The 25,528-nt window shown below is 42.3% G+C and overlaps 1 protein-coding gene across 2 annotated transcripts in view; it reads right to left on the bottom strand.

Annotated features, from left to right (window-relative positions):
- The window catches only part of ciita (class II, major histocompatibility complex, transactivator), a 103,081-nt gene extending 79,391 nt beyond the window's left edge, over positions 1 to 23,690 (bottom strand). The window contains exons 1-2 of one of the 2 annotated variants that reach the window (XM_059979193.1): positions 23,657 to 23,690; positions 10,077 to 10,388 (exon numbers count right to left, since the gene is read on the bottom strand). In XM_059979193.1, the coding sequence (XP_059835176.1) occupies positions 10,077 to 10,386 (310 nt within the window). In that variant the 5' untranslated portion in view covers positions 10,387 to 10,388; positions 23,657 to 23,690. Of the gene's footprint in view, positions 1 to 10,076; positions 10,389 to 23,656 lie in introns of those variants that run through there. The other variant, XM_059979194.1, reaches the window with a different exon arrangement.
- Between the last annotated feature and the right edge of the window lie 1,838 nt (positions 23,691 to 25,528).

Genomic DNA, 25,528 nt, shown 5'->3' with positions numbered 1-25,528 from the left:
CCTAATGAATACTTGCTCATGGGCCATCGGCTTCTTTCTCCTGCATTTCAGCGCCTGTTCAACTTTCTTGTGAGCTTTCCAAGTGAAGCTTACGCAACACTGGCTTTTCTATTCCATGATACTCTTTTGAAGTTTATCATTGCAAGAAACAAAGGAGCTGATTTGCATTAACGAATGGCAGTGAGGGAACGATCAGGCAATGTGCTTTGATGGTATTAATTGAGTGAAATATTGAAACAGCGAGCTGTCGGTCTCCCTTCTCGCCGTGGAAGGAGTGACACCACTTCCTCCCTTGTTCGTGAGAAAGAGAGCCTGTGGCATGTCGAAGTGCTCGGCTATGGACTGCAGCTCTTGCTGGACCTAGATCACGGTCTCCTTGGGGACTTTGCTATTGCTTGCCTGGTTGTGCGGTGAGGGTGCGGTTTGCTGCTTCCTTCTGGAAGGGGAAGGTTGATGCTTTTGCTGCTGCTTGTGTGCGGGAGGGGAGAGGATGGCTTTGGGGTTCTAACATTTTTCTGACATTCATTCTTTGCGGATTTCTTCTGTTTTGAGGATGTCTGTGAAGAGTAAGAATTTCAAGTTGTAAACTGTATACATTCTCTGATGTTAAATTGAACCATTGGAAATACTGGTCAAATTATCTCCACAGGCTGGTCTTACTGTTGTCTCATTGAATTAAAAACAGGTTACTTTTCAGCCTGCTGGCTCCCCCTAATGAGTTCAAATTGTATTCGAAAAATGAGAGTCACAAAATGGTTAGCGAGTTCCTAAATTCAGGTCAAGTTGCAAGTGCTGAAACAAGGGGAAGTCACAGAGTATTTAATCAGTACAGCAGCAGGTGGTAGTTAAGGAGAATCTAACAGCAGTGGAGAACCAGCTTGCATTTGCAAGAGGCAAGAGCTCTAAGAGCCAAAATTGTGTGCGTGTTTGCAGAGAAAAGGAATACGAAAGTGAAAGGAAAAGTGATCTAAAACCAGAAAATAAACAAAGGCCTGGTAACAAATGAAATAAAAATTCTGTTGAAAATGTAAAAAAAACTCCAGAATCAGAATCAAATTTTATATTAATGGCATATATCACAACAACAACCTGAGTAAGGCCAAGGAATTGACTGTGGACTTCAGGAAGGGAAAGATGAGGGAACACACACCAGTCCTTATCGAGGGATCGACAGTGGAAAGGGTGAGCAGTTTCAAGTTCCTGAGTATCAGTACCTCTGAGGATTTGTCCTACACCCAACATATTGATGCGATTACAAACAAGACAGATCAATGACTATACTTCATTGGGAGTTAGGGGAGATTTGGTATTTCACCAAAGCCTCTCAGAAAATTCTGTGGGGAGTACTCTGAAGGGTTGCATCACTCCTGCACAGGATCAGAAAGAGCTGCAGAAAGTTGTAAATTCAGCCAACTCCGACATGGGCACAAGCTTCCCCATCGAAGGAACAATGCCTCAAAAAGACGGCATCCATCATTAAGGAGTCCCATCATCCCTCTTTTCATTGCTACTATCAGGGAAGAGGTTCAAGAGCCTGAAGACACACCCTCAACATTTCAGGAGCAACTTCTTCCCCTATGCCATCAGATTTCTCAATGCACAATAAACCCATAAACACTACCTCATGACTTTTTCCTCTTTTTGTACTACGCACGCACACGCACGCACGCACGCACGCACGCACGCATGCACGCACACACTTCTTATTCCAATTTATATTTATTATGTATTGGAATGTTCATCTGCCACAAAGCAACAAATTTCACAACACATGCCAGTGATATTAAAACCGATTCTGAAATGTATTGTTTTGTGGCAGCAGTACAGTGCACTACATGAAGAACTATAAATTACAATAATATATGTAGTTCAAAAAAGAGAGAAGAAATAATGAAGTGGGATTCATGGGTTGGTCCACTGTCCATTCAGAAATCTAATGACAGAGGGGAAAAAGCTGTTTCTAAAACCTGCAACGGATATCAAACCCACACAACTTGTCTACATTGTATTTGGAAAAAAGTAAGTTACCATGAGTGATCTGGTTCTCTTAAAAATCAATAATGATGACTTTATAAATTAAGATAAGTAAATAGAGGGCATGTTGCATGTCTACCTGTGTCAATATTTACAGTAAAGGAAAAAAGTAACATGAAAGAAATCCTGCGGAACTAAATCATGGACAAGAATCCTTACAAAGTTAATAAAGTAAAATAAAAATTATGAAGAAAATAATGGTACTGATGAATGTAAAACACCCAGAATCTGATGTTTTCACCTGAGGGCTTTAGTTGAAGTGAACATTGCAAAAGGCTTGACTATATTTTCTGAAGAAATGTTTCTTAAGACTAAAAAACTACTGTGACATTGTGACACAAGAAGTAGTGATCTAGATCGGTATAGGCATCATCTGCTGTTGAGAAATTATTGGAGCCTGGAATTAAGAATCAATTGCCTGTGCACTCTGAGAGTAATCAATTAATCTGGAAGAACTGGCATAAATTAAAGAACATAACACACGAAGTTCAAGATCAAAGTTCAAAGCAATTATCAAAGCACTGTGTATATATATCCAATCCCAAGATTTGTTTCCTTATGAGTAATCACAGTAAAAGTAACACAATAGAAGCAATGGAAAATCACATCCAACAGGACCGATATCCAAGGCGCCAAGGAAAAAACAACAAACTGTGCAAAAGCAAAAAGAAAAAAATAATAGTAATAACAGTAAATACGTAAGCAATAAATATCGAGAACATGAGATGCAGTATCCTAGAACGTGAGTCCATAGCTTGTGGGAACAGTTTAGTCCTGGGGCAAATGAAGTTATCACCTCTGATAATTGCAGGGTAATAGCTGTTGGTGAAACTGGTGAAGGTTTTAAAGCTGGTGAAGGTATGTTATTCTTGATGGCGGCAGCAAGAAGAGAGCGTGACCTGGAAGCTGGGAGGTCCCTAATGATGGATGCTGCTCTCTTGTGACAGTGTCCAGTGGTGGGGAGGGCTTTACCCATGACGGACTGGGCTGTATCCATTACTTCTTGTAGGCTTTTCTGTACAAGGGCATTAGTGTTTCCGTTCCAGGCCGTGTTGGAGCCAGTCGATATACTCTCCACAACATCTGTAGAAGTTTGTATAAGTTTTAGATGGCATGACAAATCTTTGCAAACTTCTAAGCAAGTAGAAGTTCTGCTGTGCTTTCTTCATCACGGCACTTACGTGCTGGACCCAGGACAGATCCTCTTAACACAGAGAAATTTAAAGTTGCTGGCCCTCTCCACCTCTGATCCTCCACTGAGGATTGGTTCATGGACCTTTGGTTTCCCCTTTCTAGAAACTATAAAGTCCAGGAGCAGGAATTGACCAAACAGGCCCCTTAACTCCTTTGTCAACTTACAAACTTGAATATGCCTCCACCACTCTTTGGGACAGAAAAGTTCAACCATTGGCTACTGTCTGAAAGAAGAAATTCCTCCTGAGCACCATTTTCCATGCTTGATCCCTTACTCTGAATTGATACCACTTAGAATCATAGAGTTACCGACGTGGAAACAGGTCCCTTAGTGCAATTCATACAAACCATCTATGTACTGTACTCTTTTAAATCTTTCACCTCTCCCCTTAAACCAATGCCCTCCACATTTTAATTCCCCTTTCCTGGGAAAAAAGACCATGCATGTTCAGCCTATCCATATCCCTTATGATTTTATGCATCTCTATAATATCACCCCTCAATCTCCGATGTTCCAAGGAATATAGTCCTAGCCTGTTCAACCTCTTTCTAAAACTTGGCCTCTTTTCCTATCAGCATTTGCTTATTTTTTTGGGGGATTCTTTTAAAAGGTTCAAAGTATATTTATCAGCAAAGTATCAAGTCAAGTCACGTCACTTTTATTGTCATTTCAACCATAACTGCTGGTACAGTACACAGTAAAAATGAAACAACGTTCCTCCAGGACCATGGTGCCACATGAAACAACACAAAACTACACTAGACTACGTGAGACAATACAAAACTACATTAGAGCAAACACGAGGAAATCTGCAGATGCTGGAAATTCAAACAACAACACACACAAAATGCTGGTGGAACACAGCAGGCCAGGCAGCATCTATAGGAGAAGCACTGTCGACATTTTGAGCCGAGACCCTTTGTCAGGACTGACTGAAAGGAAAGATAGTAAGAGATTTGAAAGTAGGAGGGGGAGGGGAAAATGCGAAATGATAGGAGAAAACTGGAGGGGGTGGGGTGAAGCTGAGAGCCGGAAAGGTGATTGGCAAAAGGGATACAGAGCTAGAAAAGAGAAAGGATCATGGGACGGGAGGCCTAGGGAGAAAGAAAGGGGGAGGGGAGCACCAGAGGGAGCTGGAGAACAGGCAACATGATCCTTTCCCTTCTCCATAGTAGTGTACACACTACTTTGCATGTTGGCATTCCAGATACTTATATATTTCATATTCATCCATCAGTTCTATTGTATCCTGCGGCTTGGTTTCATATTTTCTAGCTCTATTGCACCTTTAAGTTTAATTATGTCCAATTATCAAGGCTAAAGTTCATACTTATATCTTTAGAAAATCGTTCTGCTATTTGAATTAATTGTTCAGCTTTACTGACGAAGGAGATTGCAGGTTCAAATCATCCATGTATAGAAGGTGTGTCAAAGTATAATTAATTTGGTTGTTGAAGTAATTCTACTTTCATCAGCACTTCGGGAAGTGGCATCTTCATTATTTTCCTGTAGAGTATTGTTGTGGTCTTTAGGTTGATATTTTTCTAGCTCTTGTGCTACTGCAAGTCTTATTAGATTTCTAAATTGATATTGAACCCATGAACAATGCCTTACTACTTTCTATTTCCTGTTTTTTGGAATTGCACTACTTATTTTAACTTAACTATTTAATAGGCATATGTATGTAATTAATTTTTTCCCTAAATTTATTTATCATTGTAGTGCTGCCATAAAGCTAACAAATTACATGACATATGCTGGAGATATTCAAACTGATTCTGATTTGGTTTAACATGTCTACAGGGATCCTCTTCAGTTTGCGTATCAGGAGAAGATGGGAGTGGAGGATGCTATCACGTACTTGCTGCACAAATCCCTCTCTCACCTGGACAGGGTCAGTGGTGCTGTGAGGATTACATTCCTGGACTTCTCTAGTGCCTTTAACACCATCCAGCCCAGGATCTTAAGGCACAAGCTAACGGAGATGGGAGTAGACTCACACATGGTGGCTTGGATAACGGACTACTTGACAGACAGACCTCAGTATGTGCGGCTGGGAGACTGTAGGTCTGACACGGTGGTCAGCAGCACAGGAGCACCGCAGGGGACCGTGCTCTCTCCGGTCCTGTTCACCCTGTACACATCAGACTTCCAATATAACTCGGAGTCCTGCCATGTGCAGAAGTTTGCTGATGACACGGCCATAGTGGGGTGTGTCAGGAATGGTCAGGAGGAAGAGTATAGGAAACTGATACAGGACTTTGTGATATGGTGCAACTCAAACTACCTGCGTCTCAATATCACCAAGACCAAGGAGATGGTGGTGGACCTTAGGAGACCTAGGCCTCATATGGAGCCAGTGATCATTAATGGAGAATGTGTGGAGCAGGTTAAGACCTACAAGTATCTGGGAGTGCAGTTAGACGAGAAGCTAGACTGGACTGCCAACACAGATGCCCTGTGCAGGAAAGCACAGAATCGACTGTACTTCCTCAGAAGGCTGGCGTCATTCAACGTTTGTAGTGAGGTGCTGAAGATGTTTTATCGGTCAGTTGTGGAGAGCGCCCTCTTCTTTGTGGTGGCGTGCTGGGGAGGCAGCATTAAGAAGAGGGACGCCTCACGTCTTAATAAGCTGGTAAGGAAGGTGGGCTCTGTCGTGGGCACAGAACTGGAGAGTATGACATCGGTGGCAGAGAGGAGGGCGCTGAGTAGGCTACGGTCAATCATGGAAAACCCTGAACATCCTCTGCACAGCACCATCCAGAGACAGAAAAGCAGCTTCAGCGGCAGGTTGCTGTCAATGCAATGCTCCTCAGACAGGATGAAGAGATCATTACTCCCCAACGCCATTCGGCTCTACAATTCAACCACCAGGGGCAAGACATGTTAAAGTGATGGGGTTAGGACTGAGCTTAAGTTACCACTCAATGCACTTTAGTAAACTATTTAAGAACTTTTTAAAAGCTGTTTATTAATGCTTTTTTTGGGAGGGTGATTTTAGATGCATATCATATTTATACTGAGTTAAATACTGTATGTAATTAGTTTTGCTACAATAAGTGTATGGGACACTGGAAAAATGTTGAATTTCCCCTTGGGGATGAATAAAGTATCTATCTATCTATCTTTTTACTATCATTCCAAGTTGATCTGCTATTCGTTGTGCATTTACTTGCATGAAGGAATATTGTGCTATAATTTTGTTTGCTCTCATGTCAGCCTCAAATTCTATTACTCAATAATATTCACACATTATGAATGTATTTACTTTTAATGACCATTTCATGTGTTATTATTATTTCTCTTTTTTATATTTGCATAGTTTATCTTTTGCATGTTGGTTGTCCATCTTTGTTGTGTAGAGTTTTGCATTAATTTCATTGTGTTCTTTGGATTTACGTGATGCCTGCAAGAAAATGGATCTCAGAGTAGTATATGATGACATTTATGTATTTTGATAATAAAAACTACATTAGACTTCAGACCTATGCAAGACTACATAAAGTGCACAAGACAGTACAATAATTAATAAACAAGACAATAGGCACAGTAAAGGACAAATTACAATATAATAATAAATGATGTAAATGTAAACAATGTTTTAGCAGGAATTGAGAAAGAAATGAGCAAAAATTGCAAAGGGCATGGTGTGGTGTTCAATTGACTGTGTGTGTGTGTGTGTGTGTGTGTGTGTGCGCGTGCGCGTAAGTTGGTGTCAGACTAGACTCTGGGAATGGAGGAATCTAATGGCTTGGGGGAAGAAATTGTTACAAAGTCTGGTCGTGAGAGCCCAAATACTTTGGTGCCTTTTCCCAGACGGCAGGAGGGAGAAGGGTTTGTATGAGGGGTGCGTGAGGTCCTTCACAATGCTGTTTGCTTTGTGGATGCAGTGTGTAGCGTAGATGTCCGTAATGGCAGGAAGAGAGACCCCGATGATTCCTTCAGCTGACCTCGCTGTCCGCTGCAGGGTCTTACAATCCGAGACGAAGCAACTTCCAAACCAGGCAATGATGCAGCTGCTCAGGATGCTCTCAATACATGTAGAATGTAGAATGTGATGAGGATGGGGTGGGGGGGGGGGGGGTGGGAGATGGACTTTCCTCAGCCTTCGCAGGAAGTAGAGACATTGCTGGGCTTTCTTTGCAATGGAGCTGGTGTTGAGAGACCAGGTGAGAAATTTGGTGCTCTCAATGATCTCTACAGAGGAGCCATCGATGTTCAGCGGAGAGTGGTCACTCCGTGCTCTCCTGAAGTCAACAACCATTTCCTGTACTGCATGCAACCTTGAGATTTGTCTTCTTGCAGGCAACCATAAAACAAAGAACACAATAGACCCCTTCAAAAACCCTACACAACAAAGACCATTGTGCACCCAATATGCAAAACAAAACAAATTGTGTAACAATAAGAAAAAGCAACCAAATAACATGCAGAACATGAACTGCAGAGTTTCTGAAAGTGAGTTGACAGCCACGAAGACAGTTCAGCACCGAGGTAAATAAATCTCACAGCTGAGTGAGCTGAACTCTGGCTCATCCTTCACCCTCAGCCTTGCCACCTCTCGGCACTTAAATTGGCCGAACATTGGTTAATTTTCACTCTCAGGCCCAGCCTCAAGTCCACCCCGGCAAATGCCGCAGAGGCCATACCTTCATTCTCAAAGGTTCTGTCCTCTGATTCCCTCAGGATACTGCAAAATGTCAGGTCATACAGAAGGTTCAGGCACAACTCCCAAAGGAAGTACAGGCTTTAGACTGCAGTGATCATAGTCCAGAAAAAGGCATATTTAATGGAATAGTTAGTAGTTTTGTTCTATGCCTGCAAAGTGACACCGTGTCTCACCAGTGCCATCTTTAACATCTTTGCAGTTTAATAATGGCATTATCATAACAGGGCAACCAAAACTCTTTGAAATATACTAGATAGTCCCACCAGGATCTCAGCATCTACCCCGCAGTTCTCCAGCAGATTTTTCATGATAAGGTCACTGCTCATTCTTTCAAAACTCCAATGGGTTTCACAGGATATGTCATCTCTGACAACTAATCACTTCTTTTCTGCAGAGGTGACTAAGGGGAAATACCTACAAGTGGTATTTATATAAATTTCCAGAGGTTCTTCATAATTTCTCACACAGTAGATTTTAGCTTCTTGGGTTTGATGGTAATGTATTAATCCTCACCACATCCCTGTCCTCGTCATCAATAGTAACAGGCTAAAGACCCTCACCACCTCCTTTGTCTTACTTAAGTTGAGCTGCAGATGATTCAGCTCGCACCATTTGACAAAGTCCTCCACCAAGGCCCTGTATTCATCCCCCACTCCCTTTATAAACCCAAGTATTCTCTGAGTCATAAGACAATTTCTGCAGATGACATGACTCAGTGTTGTATCTACACTTCAAGGTATACAGGGTAAACAGGAAGGGAGCCAATACAGTCCCCTGTATTAATCAAGAAAGGAAACTGGCTGAGCAGAGTTGGGATAAAAGGCAAGTAATCAAATTGACAAAGTGAATCCCACACGAGTCAATTTTGTGATCAGAGCTATTCATTGAACTTATAAACAAATGAGAGGACAGACATAAACTACGTCTCCAATTACATGAAGATGGGCAACATTCTAGTTGGTTTGAATGGCATCATTAAGTTTCGAATATATTAAGTAACTGGGCCAGAAATAAATTTCAACATGGGTGAATGTTACCTTTGAAGGACAGGACAGGACAGAGTCCATTCTGAACAGTGAGAAGTTAGAAGCATTGGACGCTCAACCAAGAACTGTTGTATTGCCTCAGAACAGTACACCAAAAAAGCAAAGAGGTGAATGAATGACACGGATCTCTTGAGAACTGGTGCACGGGGGATAGGAATTACACACAATTCTGAAAATATGGATCAGACTGTCAGCAATTGTGGTCACCACATCTTAGGAAGAGTCAACAGTCCTGAGGGAAAATGTCATGTAAGCACATCAGAATGATAATTAGACTTTAAGGGTTAAGAGGTGATTTGATAAGTGATGAAATCAATAGGGAAAAGTCCTTTCCATTCACTGCGGAATCAAGGACCTGGGCCTGCATCATCAATGCTGTTCCTTTCTGCCCGCAAGTTTGGAGACAGTTTTAGATGCTGTTTATACAAGGGTGGAAAAAAATTGTAACTCTTATCTGCAATTAGCAATTTTTATTCTGCAACTAACCAAACTTATAAGAGGATGTTGTACAAAATTCAGCTTACGGAGTTCAGCCATAACTGCACTGAATGGAAATAAATGACCTTCTCCTATTCCCATGTTCACATTCTCAACGTGAATGCTCTGGTATCCATGATTAATTGAGTAAGTCCCCAAAGCATGAACTCCCCCTCTCTAGCGGCATGTCCTCCAAAATTGGGCTGTCAGGAGCAGATGAAAAGAGGAGATAACGTTTCCATCCACCGCACGGGCCCCATGAGATATTTAAGTTAATGTGGCAAGAGCTAGGAAAAACATTATCAATCCGCCAGACATCATCACGTTTTTAAATGTTATCGACTTTTTACCTTTTAACAAGTGCTCCTGAAATGAATGTTGTAACTTTACACTGGATGTTGTTCAGACAAGTGGCATATTAGAGTAACGTGGCTGGACACCCATTTACGATTCCCCATCATAAAAGTACTTAAGCGTAGTTAGCCCGTATTGCAAACTAAACCACATTGCCTTCTTATCTTATTTTTAGCCTGACTTTGGTCAGCTTATCAGCCATGCTGGATTTGGTGGAGCAGACTCAATGGGCTGAATGGCCTAATTCTGCTCCTGTGTCATATCATTGAGAAGGGAATTAAAAAAAAATTAAGTCACTTACTGCCAGTTTGTCCACTTGACAATGTTTGATCCTTGCCACTGGAAACTTGTTGAAGCTTTGCACATATCCATGGAAAGTAAGCACAAAGAATGGAGAGGAATGCTTGACAGTAATTTTCATCCTTGCCCAGAGCAGATACCAAAATGGTCCGTGACAAGTCCTCAGGTTCACATTGATTGTAATGTCTGTAGTCATCCTTTGTTAAAAGGCCCCTTTCCAACAAGTCAATCAGCAGGTTTTGAAATTTCAAAGGAGGTGCATTTGACAGAATGTTAATTAAGCCAAGCAGGAATTTTTTGGAGTGGATCATACCTAGAAAGATTGAACATAGAGATAATTAGTGAGTATAATGTGACAAATATTCTCAATAATCAGTGGAATATTGTCAAGTTGCCAGAGTCAGTTCTCTTGTAAAATGTTACAGGAAGTGTAAACAGGACTGCCTAGAAATGCATGAATCAAATAAAGAAATATTTAAGTTGTTTAACAGGAATAACAAAGACATAATGCTTCTATCATCTGTAATAACACTGCAGTTGATCAGGAGAATGCATTAACATAGGTGAACAAACTGTCATCAGATGTTTAAGAAAAAGGTGTTGCTCCTACTTCAGAGATGACAGTGTTGTGAGTCCTGATGCAGGGGCTCAGCCTCATCCCTTTGCCTCTGTAGATGCAGTCTGACTCATTGAGTTCCACCAGCAGTTGTGAATTCAAGCCTCACGCTTCTGATTGGGTATTGATTGGCTATGCTATCTTGGGCCCCATCTTTAAAATGTATTATTACTCATGTACAGTATAAATGACACATGCCACCTTGAAATTAAAAAGTAACCAGGACAATTAAGTCACCATTTCAACCTGGTTCCTTCATTCAGACAACAGCAAAGCATAACGTGTAGGTAGCTGGTGGAGAATGGCAGGTGAAGGGAGACTGAGTGGAGAACCACACATTTTCTTGTTGAACCAATGACACATGTAGTCTCACAGGGAGGGAACAAACGTCAAATCTTCTTCAAATGGACTTGTAATTATTTCTTCCACAAATCTTGTTTCTGGTTAAAGCAGATACAATCATCAAACGAAGTCCAGTGTCACGATACTTTCATGATACAGATCATAGACAAGATGGCAATTCTTTGCCAGCAGCTACGGTGGGAATCACCAAGTATTCCCACTTAGGACTACTACAGCTGACATCCACAGTGACAGCCATGGGAACTACAGTAAGCAGCATAGTTTTAAGCCTTAAACAAAATCTATCAATCCACTAAATCAGCAAACTCAGGACGTGAGTACAGTTCCCCTTCAAGGAATAGGAAGTGGGGAAGGTGCACAGTGTTACAGGTGTGATTGACTCCCAACTCCGACTATCCTGCGGGTGAATGTAGGGTCTCTGGAAAATAAAACTGGAGACCTCAGAGCACTACCAGTGGGACAGAAGGGACAGAAACGTTGCTCGTCCCCACCATTTTGGAAACAGCGTTGCAAGCTGAGGGCTTCACCTTCCACCAATAGGACAGGGCGCCCGAGTCTTTTAAAGGTACAGGAGGGGCTGTATGCTATGTGATTAACTCATCATGATTCACAGACTGTCTCAATCCTGCTCACCTGACCTGGAGCACCTAGTGGTTTAGTGTCATCCATTTAACTTGGCGAGGGAGTTTTCCCACAGTCATCCTGGTAGTGATGTACATTTGATCAATGTCAGGCAGGCGCTGGAGGGCCTGAGCACCGTGATGAGCAGTCACGAGATAGCCCACCCTGATGCCTTCCCTGTCGTTGCAGGGGATTGCAATCAGGCCAGCTTAAAGAAGTCGCTGAACAACTACCACCATGACACGTGAAACCAGGGGAGCCAGCACACTTGACCACTGTTATATATACCACCATCAAAAACGCTTACTGTGCCATCTCATGCCCACACTTTGGAAAGTCGGATCACCTGGCTCTACTTTGACTCCCCGTGTATCAGCAAAGACTAAAGACTGGAGCACCAGTGGTGAGGACCAAAAATAGGGCCAAGGGAGGTGGAAGAGAACTTACAGGACTGCTTTGAGTCGGTGGACTGGACAACATTCAGGGATTCATCTTTGAGTATGAATGAATATGCCACAGTTGTCACTGACTTCATCAAGACCTGCATGACTGAGTGTGTGCCTTCGAGAAAATACTGGACAGGCCCAAACCGAAAGCCATAGATGAACCAGGAGATTCGTAGTCTGCTGATGACTAGATCTATACAAGAAGCCCATGTATAACCTATGGACGGCTATTTTAGGAGCGATAAAGAAATTCCAATTGAAGTTAAGCGACACAATCAGATGCACCCCAGTGGGATTTGTGGGCCATTACTTCCTACAAAGTGAAGCGTAACAATCGGAATGGCAGTGATGCTTCACTCCCAGATGAACTGAATTCTTTTCCTCTAGTCTTATTTCAATGGCTTCCCATACCAATAGTCTCAAAAGCCAGTGGCTTTTGAAATGAAACTAGAGGAAAAGAATTTTAACAAAGATGAAGGTCTCACTCTAAGTATTCCAGCACTGGAGTCTGATTGTAAACCAGGTGAGAGAACAGAAACCTGAATGGACAAAGTCTAACCAATCAAGAGGGACGAACTATGAAGGTATAAATACCACCAGTCTAGACATACCCAGGCATCAGCCCTGAGGAAGATGGCAGAGTTTGTCATGGAAATGACAGTTATAATCGATGACTGTACCCAGCTGGAAGTCCAAGAAGTCGTCGTATACACCAGGAAAGCACTAGACCTTTGCAGAGACAAGTATCTTAGATATTTAAAAGCTTCCCAATCCTCTGACTTTCCGCTAATTTTTTTCTATAGTACAAGGACCATAAGACATAGGAGCAGTACGAGGCCATTTGGTCCATCCAGTCTGCTCCTCCAGTAACTGTTACTATTTAAGTAACACTGCAGCCAACTTATACTGAGCAGTCCACACAAACAAAATTGAGAAATAAAAACAGAAAGTGCCACTAATACTCAACAAGTCAGGCAGCATCTGTGGGAAAAGAAACAGTCAATGTTTTGATGTGAGATTTTCCAGCACCTTCTGTTTCTATTTCAGATTTCCAACATTATTGATTTTCATTAACAACGGAAGTGTGATGTTGGACAGCTCATTCATTTCAGAATTGTTGCACGAGGGATATTATTCCCTTGGACATCTTCTGTTTCTCTTAGGAACAGCATCATAGAATATTTTATTTCTACCCAAGGGTAAGAGGGACTTTAAGTCATTGCCTCATCTGAGTGACTATACCTCTTGCAGTCTAGCACGGTATCAGCAGTACACTGAACCCATATTACACCCGTGTTTGTGAGCTCAAGAACCTCTGACTAAGAGGCTGGTTGGGTTTCAGCAACATTTATGAATTTTTAGCTGGTTGCTTCCATCCGTACCACAATCTCTTTGATCTCCTACAATTAGGCAGGAGGTATCACAGTACAAGAGCAAGGACAGATTGCCTGAGGCTTCTGAACACCCTGCTACCACCCAGTACACATTATTGATAGCAGCTCTAGTAACATAATACATTATACGTTGAAATATGTATAACCTGCAGGAATCCCTGGAGGTTAATTTGCAGCTGGAGTCAGTGGTGAGGAAGGCAAATGCAATGTTCGCATACATTTCATGAGGACTAGAATATAAAAGCAAGGATGTAATGTTGAGGCTTTATAAAGCACTGGTGAGGCCTCACTTGGAGTATTGTGGGCAGTTTTGCGCCCCTTATCTTAGAAGGGATGTGCTGACACTGGAGAGGGTTCAAAGGAGGCTCATGGAACTGATTCCAGGATTGAATGGCTTGTCATCGTGAAGAGTATTTAATGGCTCTGGGCCTGTATTCTCTAGAATTCAGAAGAATGAGGATTGACCTCATTAAAACCTATCAAATAGTAAAAGGCCCTGATAGAGTGGAAGTGGAGAGGATGCTCCTTATCATGGGAGAGTCTAAGACCAGAGGACACAGCATCAGAATAGAGGGGCAGCTTTTCAGAACAGTAACGTGGAGGAATTTCTTTAGCCAGAGAGTGGTGAATCTGGGAAATTCTTTGCCACAAGCAGCTGTGGAGACCAAGTCTTTATGTATATTTGAGTCAGAGGTTGATAGATTCTTGATTGCACTGGGTATGAAGGGATATGGGGAGCAGAAAATTGGATCAGACATGATGGAATAGCAGTGGCCTAATTCTGCTTCTATATGTTATGGTCTAAAATATACTCTATGTCATATATGCACCTATTGATGCACCATCAATAACTGTCTCTGAGATGTAAAAGCGAGATATCGGCTTTTATTGACTGGAAGAAGGAACAAGCAGTGGTTGACCACCATACTACATCCTGGAGACTGAGAGGCCGGGCTCAGACCTCAATCGCCTTTATACCGGGGTCTGTGGGAGGAGCCACAGGAGCAGTCAGCAGGGGGCGTGTCCAGACAGGTATATGTAGTTCACCACACCTACAGAATATTTTTTAGTGTCTGCTAGTATTATTTTATGTGCTGTATGTACTGTGATTTGCATTTTGATACCAAAGAATGATGTTTCATTTCACTATCAACATGTGTACAGTTGAATTATAACATACTTGAATTTGAATATGAAGATGGACAGCGAGATTGTAAGCCACAAGCTAGAGTACTCATTCATATTATTTACTAAGTAGAAGAGGGAAAATCCTGAGCAGCTACTAACTCTGCTGGGAAATCACGTGACATGCTAAAGCACGAAGCGAGAAAGCAGCTGCCTATTGATGGCATGAGTTTTAAATGACTTGTTATGCCTTTGGAATGGACACACCCATTGGCAACCTGCAAAAAAACAAAATATTTGGGAATAAAATGCACTTAATCTGATCTGTTATCTCAGAATGTCTGAAGCTGTGTATATTTTTATCATAGCATGCTCCAGAAATGAGATCCTGTAATCAGAAAAAAAATTCATATTTTCCTCAACAAACCATATTGCTTTCAGTGCTGCAAACTATTTAAACTCATCCATCTGGAAATACAATTGAATTTTATTTTTTGGGATTAGACAATGCTGGTAATGCTTGTCCTTCCTTGAGAAAGCAATGGTCAGCTGCATTCTTAATCCACAGCAGCTCCCCAGCTACTGTAACTGGACGCGGTGCCACCTCAGAAGTTAACTTTCATGGTATTCGTATCCTGGGTATTTACACCCATGTCAAGGAATTGAACTAAAGGACCTGCTGTTGTTACTTCTGCCAGAGCGAAGGCACACACTCAGTGTTTTAGGAGTGGTTTCTTCCTCTCTAACATCTGATTTCTGAACCATTCATGAACACGACATCACTATTCATCGTTTGCACTAATTATGTATATATCTATGTATATACCTAATTGTTAGTCTGCTTGCTTGTTTGTTTGTTTAATATTCCTACTTATTCTAATTTGTTACGCCTGCTGCCAAAACCAGCAAATTTCATCACTTATGTCAAGGCCAATCAATCTGATTCTATTAGGGGAGATTTCCAAAAAACAGACTGAGTAGCATAAAGAAAATGAGATGCATTTCCTAGCTAGGATAGTGTGGAGCTTAGCATAGGTGAAGGTGCAGGGAGGTGGACGTTGGAACATAAGGTGTGGTTTTCCAATGCGCTTGAAGTCTGATTTACAAGAATGCCAGAATGCTGCCTGCATTAGAGAATGTGTTTTAGGAGGTTGGGTTGAGTGAGCTCAAGCTTCTCTTATTGGAGCAAAGGGGGATGAGAGACAACTTGATAGAGGTCTACAAGATGATAAGGGGCAAAGATCAAGTAGATAGATGGAGACATTTTCTGAGGACAGAAATGGGTAATATAAGTGGGCGTAATTTTAAGATGATTGGAGGAAAGTATGGGGGGGATGTCAAAGATAGGTTTTTACACAGAGAGTTGAGAGCACATAGAAAACCCTGCCAGGGTAGTGGGGTAGTGGTAGGGGCAGATATGTTAGATGCATTGAAGGAACTCATAAAAAAGGCATAAAAAAGGATGATAGAAAAATGGAAGCTTATGTCCTAAAAATGGAAGGGTTAGACTGATCTTAGAGTACGTTAAAAGGTTGGCACCGCCTCATGGGCCAAAGTCCCTGTCCTGTGCTGCAGTGATCTATGTTCATGTTTAGAATGAAAAGTCAGGCTCATCTGCCAGGGAAAATGGTGGATGGGGCTTTGACTGCAACAGTTAAGAGGAGTTTGGTTAGGTGCATAGTAGGGAGGGCTATCAGGGCTATGATCCAGGGTTGATTGGCTAAGCCGAATAATAGTCGGCACGACTGGGGGGGGGGGTGGTGGCGAAGGGCCCGTTTCTGAGCTGCAGTGCTCTGTAACTTTGTGGTAATGCGCACGACGTCTTTTAAAATAGAGGATTCCATATTACATATGGTCAAAATGAAGAGAAGTGTTATTAGACAGTGGCAAAAATACTGTAACAAATAACAGGAACTAGACCCACTGACACAAAATCTGGAACAGTAGAAACTGTGGGAATCAGGAGGAAGTTGAGGCAATGCAGGAAGAGGAACTTTGAGAAGCACACACTGGTGCTTTCATGCCAAATAATAAATATGGAAGGGGCACCTAAAATGGCCCTGAGTCGGATATTTGCTATGCAACATAAAGGAAAGAAAACTGCAGGTGAGGTCTGCTTCCTATAGAATCTCATATTTGAAAGTCAATATTTCTAAATTATATTTGTTTTTCAGATACACATAATTAAAAAATATTCTTTGGAGGAGAAAAAAAGACTTATTAGGTCCTCTCACCTCAAAGTCACAAGTTTTTGGATTGAATTCACATTACTTGGATCTAGGCTGACACTCCCTGCAGGACTATTACACCTTTTAAAGATGCTGTCTTGAGATGAGACACTAGACCAAAGCTCCATCTACCCCCTCAAGTGGGCATTAAGGTCAGATAACACTGCATAGCGGCAGGAGTGGAAACTTCTCCCAGTAACATTTTGTCATTTTCATTCAAACAATTTATAAAATAAGTAGCACTGAAGGGTCCTGATGAAGGGTCTTGGCCCAAAATGTCGACTGTTTACTCTTTTCTATAGATGCTACCTGGGAGTTCCTCTGCCAATTTGTGTGCATGTTGCTTGGATTTCCAGCATCAGCAGATTTTCTCTTGTTTGTGAACTTACTAAATTCTTTCAAGAAACCATTAAGGCCAAACAAATACTAGAGACAAGTTTTGGCAGACTGTTAGAAATCATCTCAAACATGTTCCCAGGTATTTTTAGAGAGGATGGGGAACTTACGTAGCAACCTAAATCAGCAGCTGAGATTAGAAAATAAAGCAAACTGTGCATTTTGAGGGGTGTTTGGGTGGAGATACATCTCTACCAAAGGAGGTGTAAGGCGCTCCTTCCCTCCGCTAACCTGCAGTTCACCTTTGATCAAGGTATAACACCTGCTTCGCTTGCCCTGCACCCCCCCCCCCCATGCCAATCAGGATTACATGAAGCCGTGGGAGCAGGTGGTTTATGGTTATATGAGCAGCTGGTGCACATCACAAGTTCTGGTTATGCGACCAATCTCTGAAGAGTATTGATAATGGCTGGGGTCACCCACCTTGTAAAGACTCTGCCCAGAAGGCGGCAATGGCAAACCACTTCTGTAGAAAAAATGCCACGAACAATCATGGTCATGGAAAGACCACGATCACCCACGCCATACAACACACCACATAACAAAGAAACATAGAAGAACAGAAAACCTACAGCACAATATAGGCCCTTTGGCCCACAAAGCTGCACTGAACATGTATCTTAAACATGCATCTTAATTTAATTCAGAACTGGAAGTAAGTTAATTTTGCACTAATAGATGATAAAAGAGGATTTTGATTTAGGTTACCTCAATTCAGTAATATTACAGCAAACCTCCAAAGAGATTTACAGGTACTGCATTATAATGTGCACAGGGAATCGTTTTTTCTATGTTAAAGTAATAAAATAGAAGTATTGTGTCATCTACAAAACATCAAATATACATGCGTCTTCAGGTGAAAAATATTGTGAACTGTGACGATGGTATCTAAAGAAAGACCATACATTGTTCTACAGAATGTTGAAGTTAAAATATAATGTAAATCATGAAAGAAATTTTGTTCCATAGGGTTCTGACATCATCTCCTATTCCCTTTATAGTTAGGAGTGATTTTGTTTCTCAAATAACACACGCTAGACCAAAACTTCTCTATTTTCAAATAGTAATTGCTAACTAAGTAAAAAAAAAGAGGAAAGGGTTTTTAACATGAAATATGGTGTATAGGATCACATATTTTCTTAAGATTCCACAATTTCTGCAACTTTTTGCTTTAATGGTATTTTTCTTCGAACTGGTGCAAAATTGTAAAATGTCTTTCATAACATTTCCCTTTTCATATGTATGTGTTTCTATCCATTTTTTGTGCATTGTCCTCTTAATGCCACACATAAGCAGTTCTGAAGAGCAGAGCCACACAGCTGTATAGAAACGATATATTGTGTGGTTGTTGAGAATATATGACCCATTTTTTAAAGTGCATTAGAATATGTTCAATTCTTTGGCAAAAGTGAGGCTACTGCAAAAGTTAACAAATGTTATTGCTGGTTAGAAGCAAAAATAAAATCAAGAACTGAAATGAAGCCAAAACCATTTTAATTTTAAGAGTTGCATGCTGTATATGGCTACAAGAAAAGACATTTTATTGTACCTTTCACCACCTCGCCCCCTTTCAAGTTACTGCAAGGGAATTTAAGGACAAGGAACATCATCCACCTTTTTATATTTTTTATCTACCTAACTATTTGTGAATATATATTTCTTTACTTGTTTGAAAGCCGTGGGAGTCACTGGACTGTTACCATCTTTAGGTCTGTCTTGATCAGAGTAGGACATGGTGAAATGCCTTCTTGTACTGCTTCAATCGCTTTGCATTAGGCCTCCGTGGTTTAAACCCATTTGCAATGAAGTACAAATGCCATGTGATTCGGAGGGAGATCTGTTATGCAGGAAAACCACAACCCAAAAGCTGTACCACCTTCCACAAAGGACGATGTTTCATGGACTAGATAACTTGTCTATTAGAGCAATGACTAGAGAATTAATATTAACTAGTGAGCAGTAAGGTATTGGCAGTAACTCTCCTGTTCTTCTAAATAATACCTTGGGACCTGAGGACCTTGGTGCCACAATGAGAAACACTAATGCTGACACGGCAGTGTCATCACTATTTTTGTCCATGATACAGTCCCAAAAAGCGTACATGTAAAGAATGGTAATGATTATACGAGTTTGATATGTGAAACTGAGTGGGGCAACTGGCAGAGCTGCTGCCAGGTAGTTCAATCTGACCTACTGTGCTGTCTGTATGAACTTTGCATTTATTCCCTGAGATCACGTAGGTTCTCTGATTTCCCATGCAAGGCTTACTGAGAACATTAAAAGGCATGGGATCCAAGGGGACGTTGCTTTGTGGATCGAGAACTGGCTTGCCCACAGAGGGCAAAGAGTGGTTGTAGACAGGTCATGTTCTGCTTGGAGGTCGGTGACCAGTGGTGTGCCTCAGGGATCTGTTCTGAGACCCCTTCTCATTGTGATTATTATAAATGACCTGGATGAGGAAGTGGAGGGATGGGTTAGTAAGTTTACTGATGACACAAAGTTTGGGGGTATTGTGGATAGTGTGGAGGGCTGTCAGAGGTTACAGTGGGACATCAATAGGATGCAAAACTGAGCTGAGAAATGGTAGATGGAGCTCAACCCAGATAAGTGTGAGGTGGTTCATTTTGGTAGGTCAAATATGATGGCAGAATATAGTATTAATGGTAAGACTCTTGGCAGTGTAGAGGATCAGAGAGATCTTGGGGTCCAAGTCCATAGGACACTCAAAGCAGCTGTGCAGGTGACTCTGTGGTTAAGAAGACATATGGTACATTGGCCTACATCAGCCGTGGGATTGAGTTTAAGAGCTGAGAGGTAATGTTGCAGCTATATAGAACCCTGGTCAGACCCCACTTGGAGTACTGTGCTCAGTTCTTGTTGCCTCACTATAGGAAGGATGAGGAAGCCGTAGAAAGGGTGCAGAGGAGATTTACAAGGATGTTGCCTGGATTGGGAAGCATGCCTTATGAGAATAGGTTGAGTGAACTTGGCCTTTTCTCCTTGGTGTGACAGAGGATGAGAGGTGACCTGATAGAGGTGTGTAAGATATTGAGAGGCATTGATTGCGTGGATAGTCAGAGGCTTTTCCCCAGGGCTGAAATGGCTAACACAAGAGGGCACAGTTTTAAGGTGTTTAGAAGTAGGTACAGAGGAGATGTCAGGGGTAAGTTTTTTACTCAGAGAGTGGTGAGTGCGTGGAATGGGCTGCCAGCAAGTTGATGGAGGTGGATACGATAGGGTTTTTAAGAGACTCCAGGATAAGTACGTGGAGCTTGGAAAAATAGAGAGCTATCGGTAACCCTAGGTAACTTCTAAACTATGTACGTGTTTGGCACAGCATTGTAGGCCTGTTTTGTGCTGTAGACATTCAATGTATGTTTCTATGTTCCTCCCACAATCCATGCAGGTTGGTGGGTAAATTGGCTACTGTAAATTGTCCCTGTGTGTAGGTGAGTGGTAAAAGCTGGTTGGGAGGATTGCGATAGAAGAGTGCGTAGAATAAAATGGAGTTGGTGGAGGGTTAGTTTAATTGGGTGGTGGCTGATTCACGTGCCAGACGGTCTGATTCCATGCTGTACGACTCAATGACTCTACATTGTACATATTTTGAGACAGCCCTGGTTTCATCAGAGAAGGGTCTCAGCCCAAAAACTCAGCTCCTTAATCCTCTTCATAGATTATGCCTGACCTGCTGAGTTGTGTGTGTTACTGTGGATTTCCAACATCTGCAGAATCTCTTGTGTTTCTGGTTACATCAACTAGTTAGAGCATTATGGGTAAAAATCACAGAAAAGTAAAAGTGCTGGAGAAATTTGCAAATATCAGAGGCACAAGTTTGATTGTCCATTTCTCAATCTGCAGTGGTTTACAGCTGTTAAAAAACTTGGAATCTTTTCTTTCCAATAATTGCATTCAAGTCAACTCTAGTACTTTATAACCATACATTTAATCTGACAAAAAATGTTTAAAAATGAAATGTATATAATTTCCTGAAAAGTTCTGTAATCACTTTCCCATAATCAGCTCCAGACCCTTACCTACAGGGATACTGCAATCTGCCAGCTTTTCAAACTGATACACTTTCAAAATTCCATTCATCCAACCAACATCCATTCTTCTCTCTTGCTCCCGAATCCAAACAAATATTTTTGTTCTCAAAACTTACCCTTTATTTCAACCCTTCCATTTTCACACCCATCGTCATCCCCAAACAGTGGGCAGAACCATTCTCCTGCTTCATGGTAATCCTTTATCTGACAACCGCTCCCCCCCCCCCCCCCCCCAACAGCTCCTCATTAAACACTGGTGGTAAAGTTCAAGTTCAGATTATTGTCATTCATATACATCTGTATACCACTAAACAAAACAACATTCCTGTAGACCAAGGTGGACAACACAGTATATGTAACTCACACTCATACCACAAACATTAATATTACCATAAATAAATTATCAAATAATAAGCTGTATTTATGATGCAAGTTAAAAAGAAAGCAGCATAATGCTATTGGCACTTCATATGTGATGAGACATGGGTGGTGGTAGGGAGTTCAATGGTCTTATAGCCCGGGGGAAGAAGTTGCTTCTCATCCTAATTCTTGTCCTAATATGATGGTACCTCAAACCTGATGGTAAGGGGTCAAAGAGTTTATTGGACAGATGGAAGGGATCATTGACAATGCTAATGGCACTCCTGATAAGCATCTCTATTGGGTGGAAGAGAGACCTTGATGATCATCTCAGCAGTCCTCGCAGGGACTTGTGGTCAGATGCCTTGCAATTCCTGAACTAGACTTCCCACCCCTCCCCATAATACCCTCCTCTTCCTCACACAAGGAGCTGACACTTATCCTCGGTTCTAAACTAAAAGTTTTGTTCTCATTTTCTCTCTCTCCAAAAGCAAACTCCTCCGTTTCTTGCCTGTCTTCATTCCCAGCATCTTCCCTCCTCCTCCTTTCATTGTCACCCTTATTCCCATCGCCTTTTCCCTGTTTATGTTTCTGCTGCAGATCATTTCCTCTACCTTGTCCTGCAGGATCAATCATTCCCAAGTGTTCACAGTTCAAACTAAATGAACTAGAAAAGTATGTACAATACTGTGCAAAAGTCTTGGGCACATATACTGTATATAGCTGGAATGCCTATGACTTCTGCACAGTACTGTAGTAATTTTATGTATTGCACTGTACTGCTGCCACAAAAAGATCATTACATGTGTGAGTGATGATAAACCTGATTCTGATTTGGGTGTCAATTGTGGACTGTGAGTGGGAAAGGGGAAGAGAGAGGGGAAGGAGGGGGAAGCACCAGAGAGACATTCTGTAATAATCAATAAACTAATTGTTTGGAATCAAATTACCTTGCCTGGCGTTTCAGGGCTGGGTGTCTCTACACCAGCGGCCCCCCCCCCCCACCACCACCTCTGGCACTCCTTCTCTAACACCTGTCCCACACCCCACCCTTAGTGCTCCACTCTTGCCATTCCCAACATCCCATGCTTTCGCCAGATTTACAAGTTCGCTCTCTGCTCCACTTTGACAAATACAGACAGTACTGTGTAACAGAGACTCCTAGGGTGCTTAACACCGTCGCACTTTACGTCACCTAATGAAAAACTACACACAAAGATAGTTCAATGACAATTGAGTAAAACCAATGAACAGTTACCGGGTTTGAAGAGAAGATGACTTCGAGAATGTATAGGGTACATGTATAGGGTAAAACAAGAACAAAAAAGCAGAACAGGCACAGCATTCCGATCTGGATATACTGTATATAGGCATTTCTTCATTGTCACTGGATCCAAACGCTATCATGAGATTCTGTCAACCAGAGCAAACTGAAGTGGCTGAAGAAAATTTTCAATAGCGCGTCAGGGACCTATCAGGGACAGGTAATAAACGCTGATCTTGTGCGTCTTAACCATGTCCTATAAATTAAAACATGTTCAACTCAATTCGTTATAAACCACTTCTGCTGAATCTGAAAAGATCGATTTATCGTAATTTCGGAATCATTACTGGCTGTTACCCGCACTACGGTATCGATTTGAATCCCGGCATCCGCAATGCTTACACTATTTCAAATCGCTTTAAACACCGGCCCTAGGCGGGCAGGTTAGGATATGCTTGAAGAACGCACGGTCCCAATTTTACTGGATCATCTCCTTCACCTCCAAGCAACTCACCTGTAAAGATGTGTCTCGTCAGAAATTATCATTGACACCCGCTCTTCGGCAGTTTTGTTATTAAATGTTCAATTGCTTAAGATACACGTTGTCAAAACATAATTTACTAAATTGATTCGGCGATGTGTTGTACTTTTCATATTACTTGCCGTTAAGTTTGAGGTTTAAAAAAAAAGCCTATTAATCATTCTGAAACCAGTCTTACTTTTTCGCTGCAGCACCCAATGTACATGATCCGTCCTATCCGACGCTTCCTAACTTTCTGATACGGACTGAATAAAACAATTGGTAACCTTGCTGGGTGGTTCCATCGGCAGTGAACGCCTCCAGAGATCATTGTTCTATTTTTATTGGCCTGAAAATATTTCTGTATTCTTGAAGATGAAATCCCCTCTGTCCAAAACAGTTGAAGGAAATCCCCAAATTGTCCAGTCGGTCGGCAGTTCGATAGAAGTGATCAATACAGTTTTACTCATTAGGCATTAAAGTTATATTTGGCTTCCCACGTGCATCTTGCTTTCATAAATACAGTATAGCACCTTGTGCGAAAGGATCTCTGCTCTCATCTCAACATTGTGACAGCATTTCAGTGTCGGATATTCTATTAGTTGCTGCAATTGCTCATGTCCTGACTAAACTGGGGCATTGCACGATAGTAAAGTCTTCAAGGTTAGGCTTCCGTGCAGATGAGCCCACCCTCTCCTCCCATTCTCCACTCTAACCGCTTCCCTTCTCCCCACCTGCCTATCATCCACCGATCTGGCGCCCAGCCGCCTTCATTTTCTTCCCTGGTCCACTCTCTCCTGTCCATTTCCTTCTTCCTCTATAGAGTCATGGAAAAGTGCAGCCTGGAAACTGGCCCTTCGGCTCATCAAGTCCGTGCTGAACCAGTTAAGCTGCCTACTCCAATGGACCTGCACCGGAACCATAGCCCTCCATACCTCTACCGTCCATGTCCCTATCCGAACTTCTCTCAAGCGTTGAAATTGAGCTTGTGTGCAGCATTTGAGCTGGCAGCTCTCACCACCCGCTGAATGAAGAACTTACAACCTACTGTTCCCCTTAAACTTCTCACCTTTCATCCTTAACCCATGACCTCTGGTTGCAGTCCCACCCAGCCTCAATGGCAAAAACCTCCTCGCATTTATCCTATCTATACCACAGTGTTGTATATCTCTATCAAATCTCCCCTCGATCTTCTACGTTCCATTAATCATTCCTTATAAACCCGGCAATATCTTTGTACGTTTTTTCAGAACTCTTTCAACCTTATTTATATCTTTCCCGTAGGACCGGACCAAAACTACACAAAATCTCTAACTTTTCCACCTATCACTTCCCAGCTTCTCACTTCACACCCTCCCCACCCAGCTGCCTGTCAGTCACCTGACTGTACCTGTCACCTTCCCCATCCCCAATCTGGGTCCTTCCCCCTTCCTTTCCAGTCCTGAGAAAGGGACTGGGTCCAAAGTGTCTCCACAGATGCTGCCTGACCTGCTGAGTTCCTCCAGCATGTTACACAGTTACCCTAGATCTCCAGCATCTGCACAAGCTCTTGTGTTTACGTTTTGTTGCTTTTTGCTGCCCCCACCAGTGTATCTTTTGCTTACTTTCTCACTTGTGGACCCTCTCAAACTGGCACACCCTGATTCTCTCTGTTCTAGATACTCTAGGAGGGAGGGGGAGAGGGTGAGAGAGGGAAGGAGAGAATGAGGGGAGAGAGTAGGAAGAGAGAGGGGGAGGGGGAGAGAAGTGGGAGAGGGGGAGAGAGAGGGAGGGAGAGGAAGATGGGGAGAGAGGGAGGGGAGAGGAAGGGGAGGGAGGGGGAGAGAGGGAGGGGAAAGGAGAAAGGGAGGGAGAGGAAGGGAGAAGGGGAGGAGGGAGGGGAAGAGGGGGTGGAGGAAGAGGGAGGGAGGGGAAGAAAGGGAGGGAGGGGAAGGGAAGAGAGAGTGAGGGAGGGAAGGGAAGAGAGGCGAGGGGAGAGGGGAGAAGGGTGGAGGAAGGGGGAGGGGAAGGAGAGATGGAGAGGGGTAGGGGAAGGGGAGAGGGAAAGAGGGATGAGAGGGGAGGAGAAAAG

This window comes from Hypanus sabinus, chromosome 9 (assembly GCF_030144855.1).
Source record: "Hypanus sabinus isolate sHypSab1 chromosome 9, sHypSab1.hap1, whole genome shotgun sequence".
NCBI classification, from domain to species: Eukaryota; Metazoa; Chordata; class Chondrichthyes; order Myliobatiformes; family Dasyatidae; genus Hypanus; species Hypanus sabinus.
This window is presented reverse-complemented; position numbering and strand designations above follow the sequence as displayed.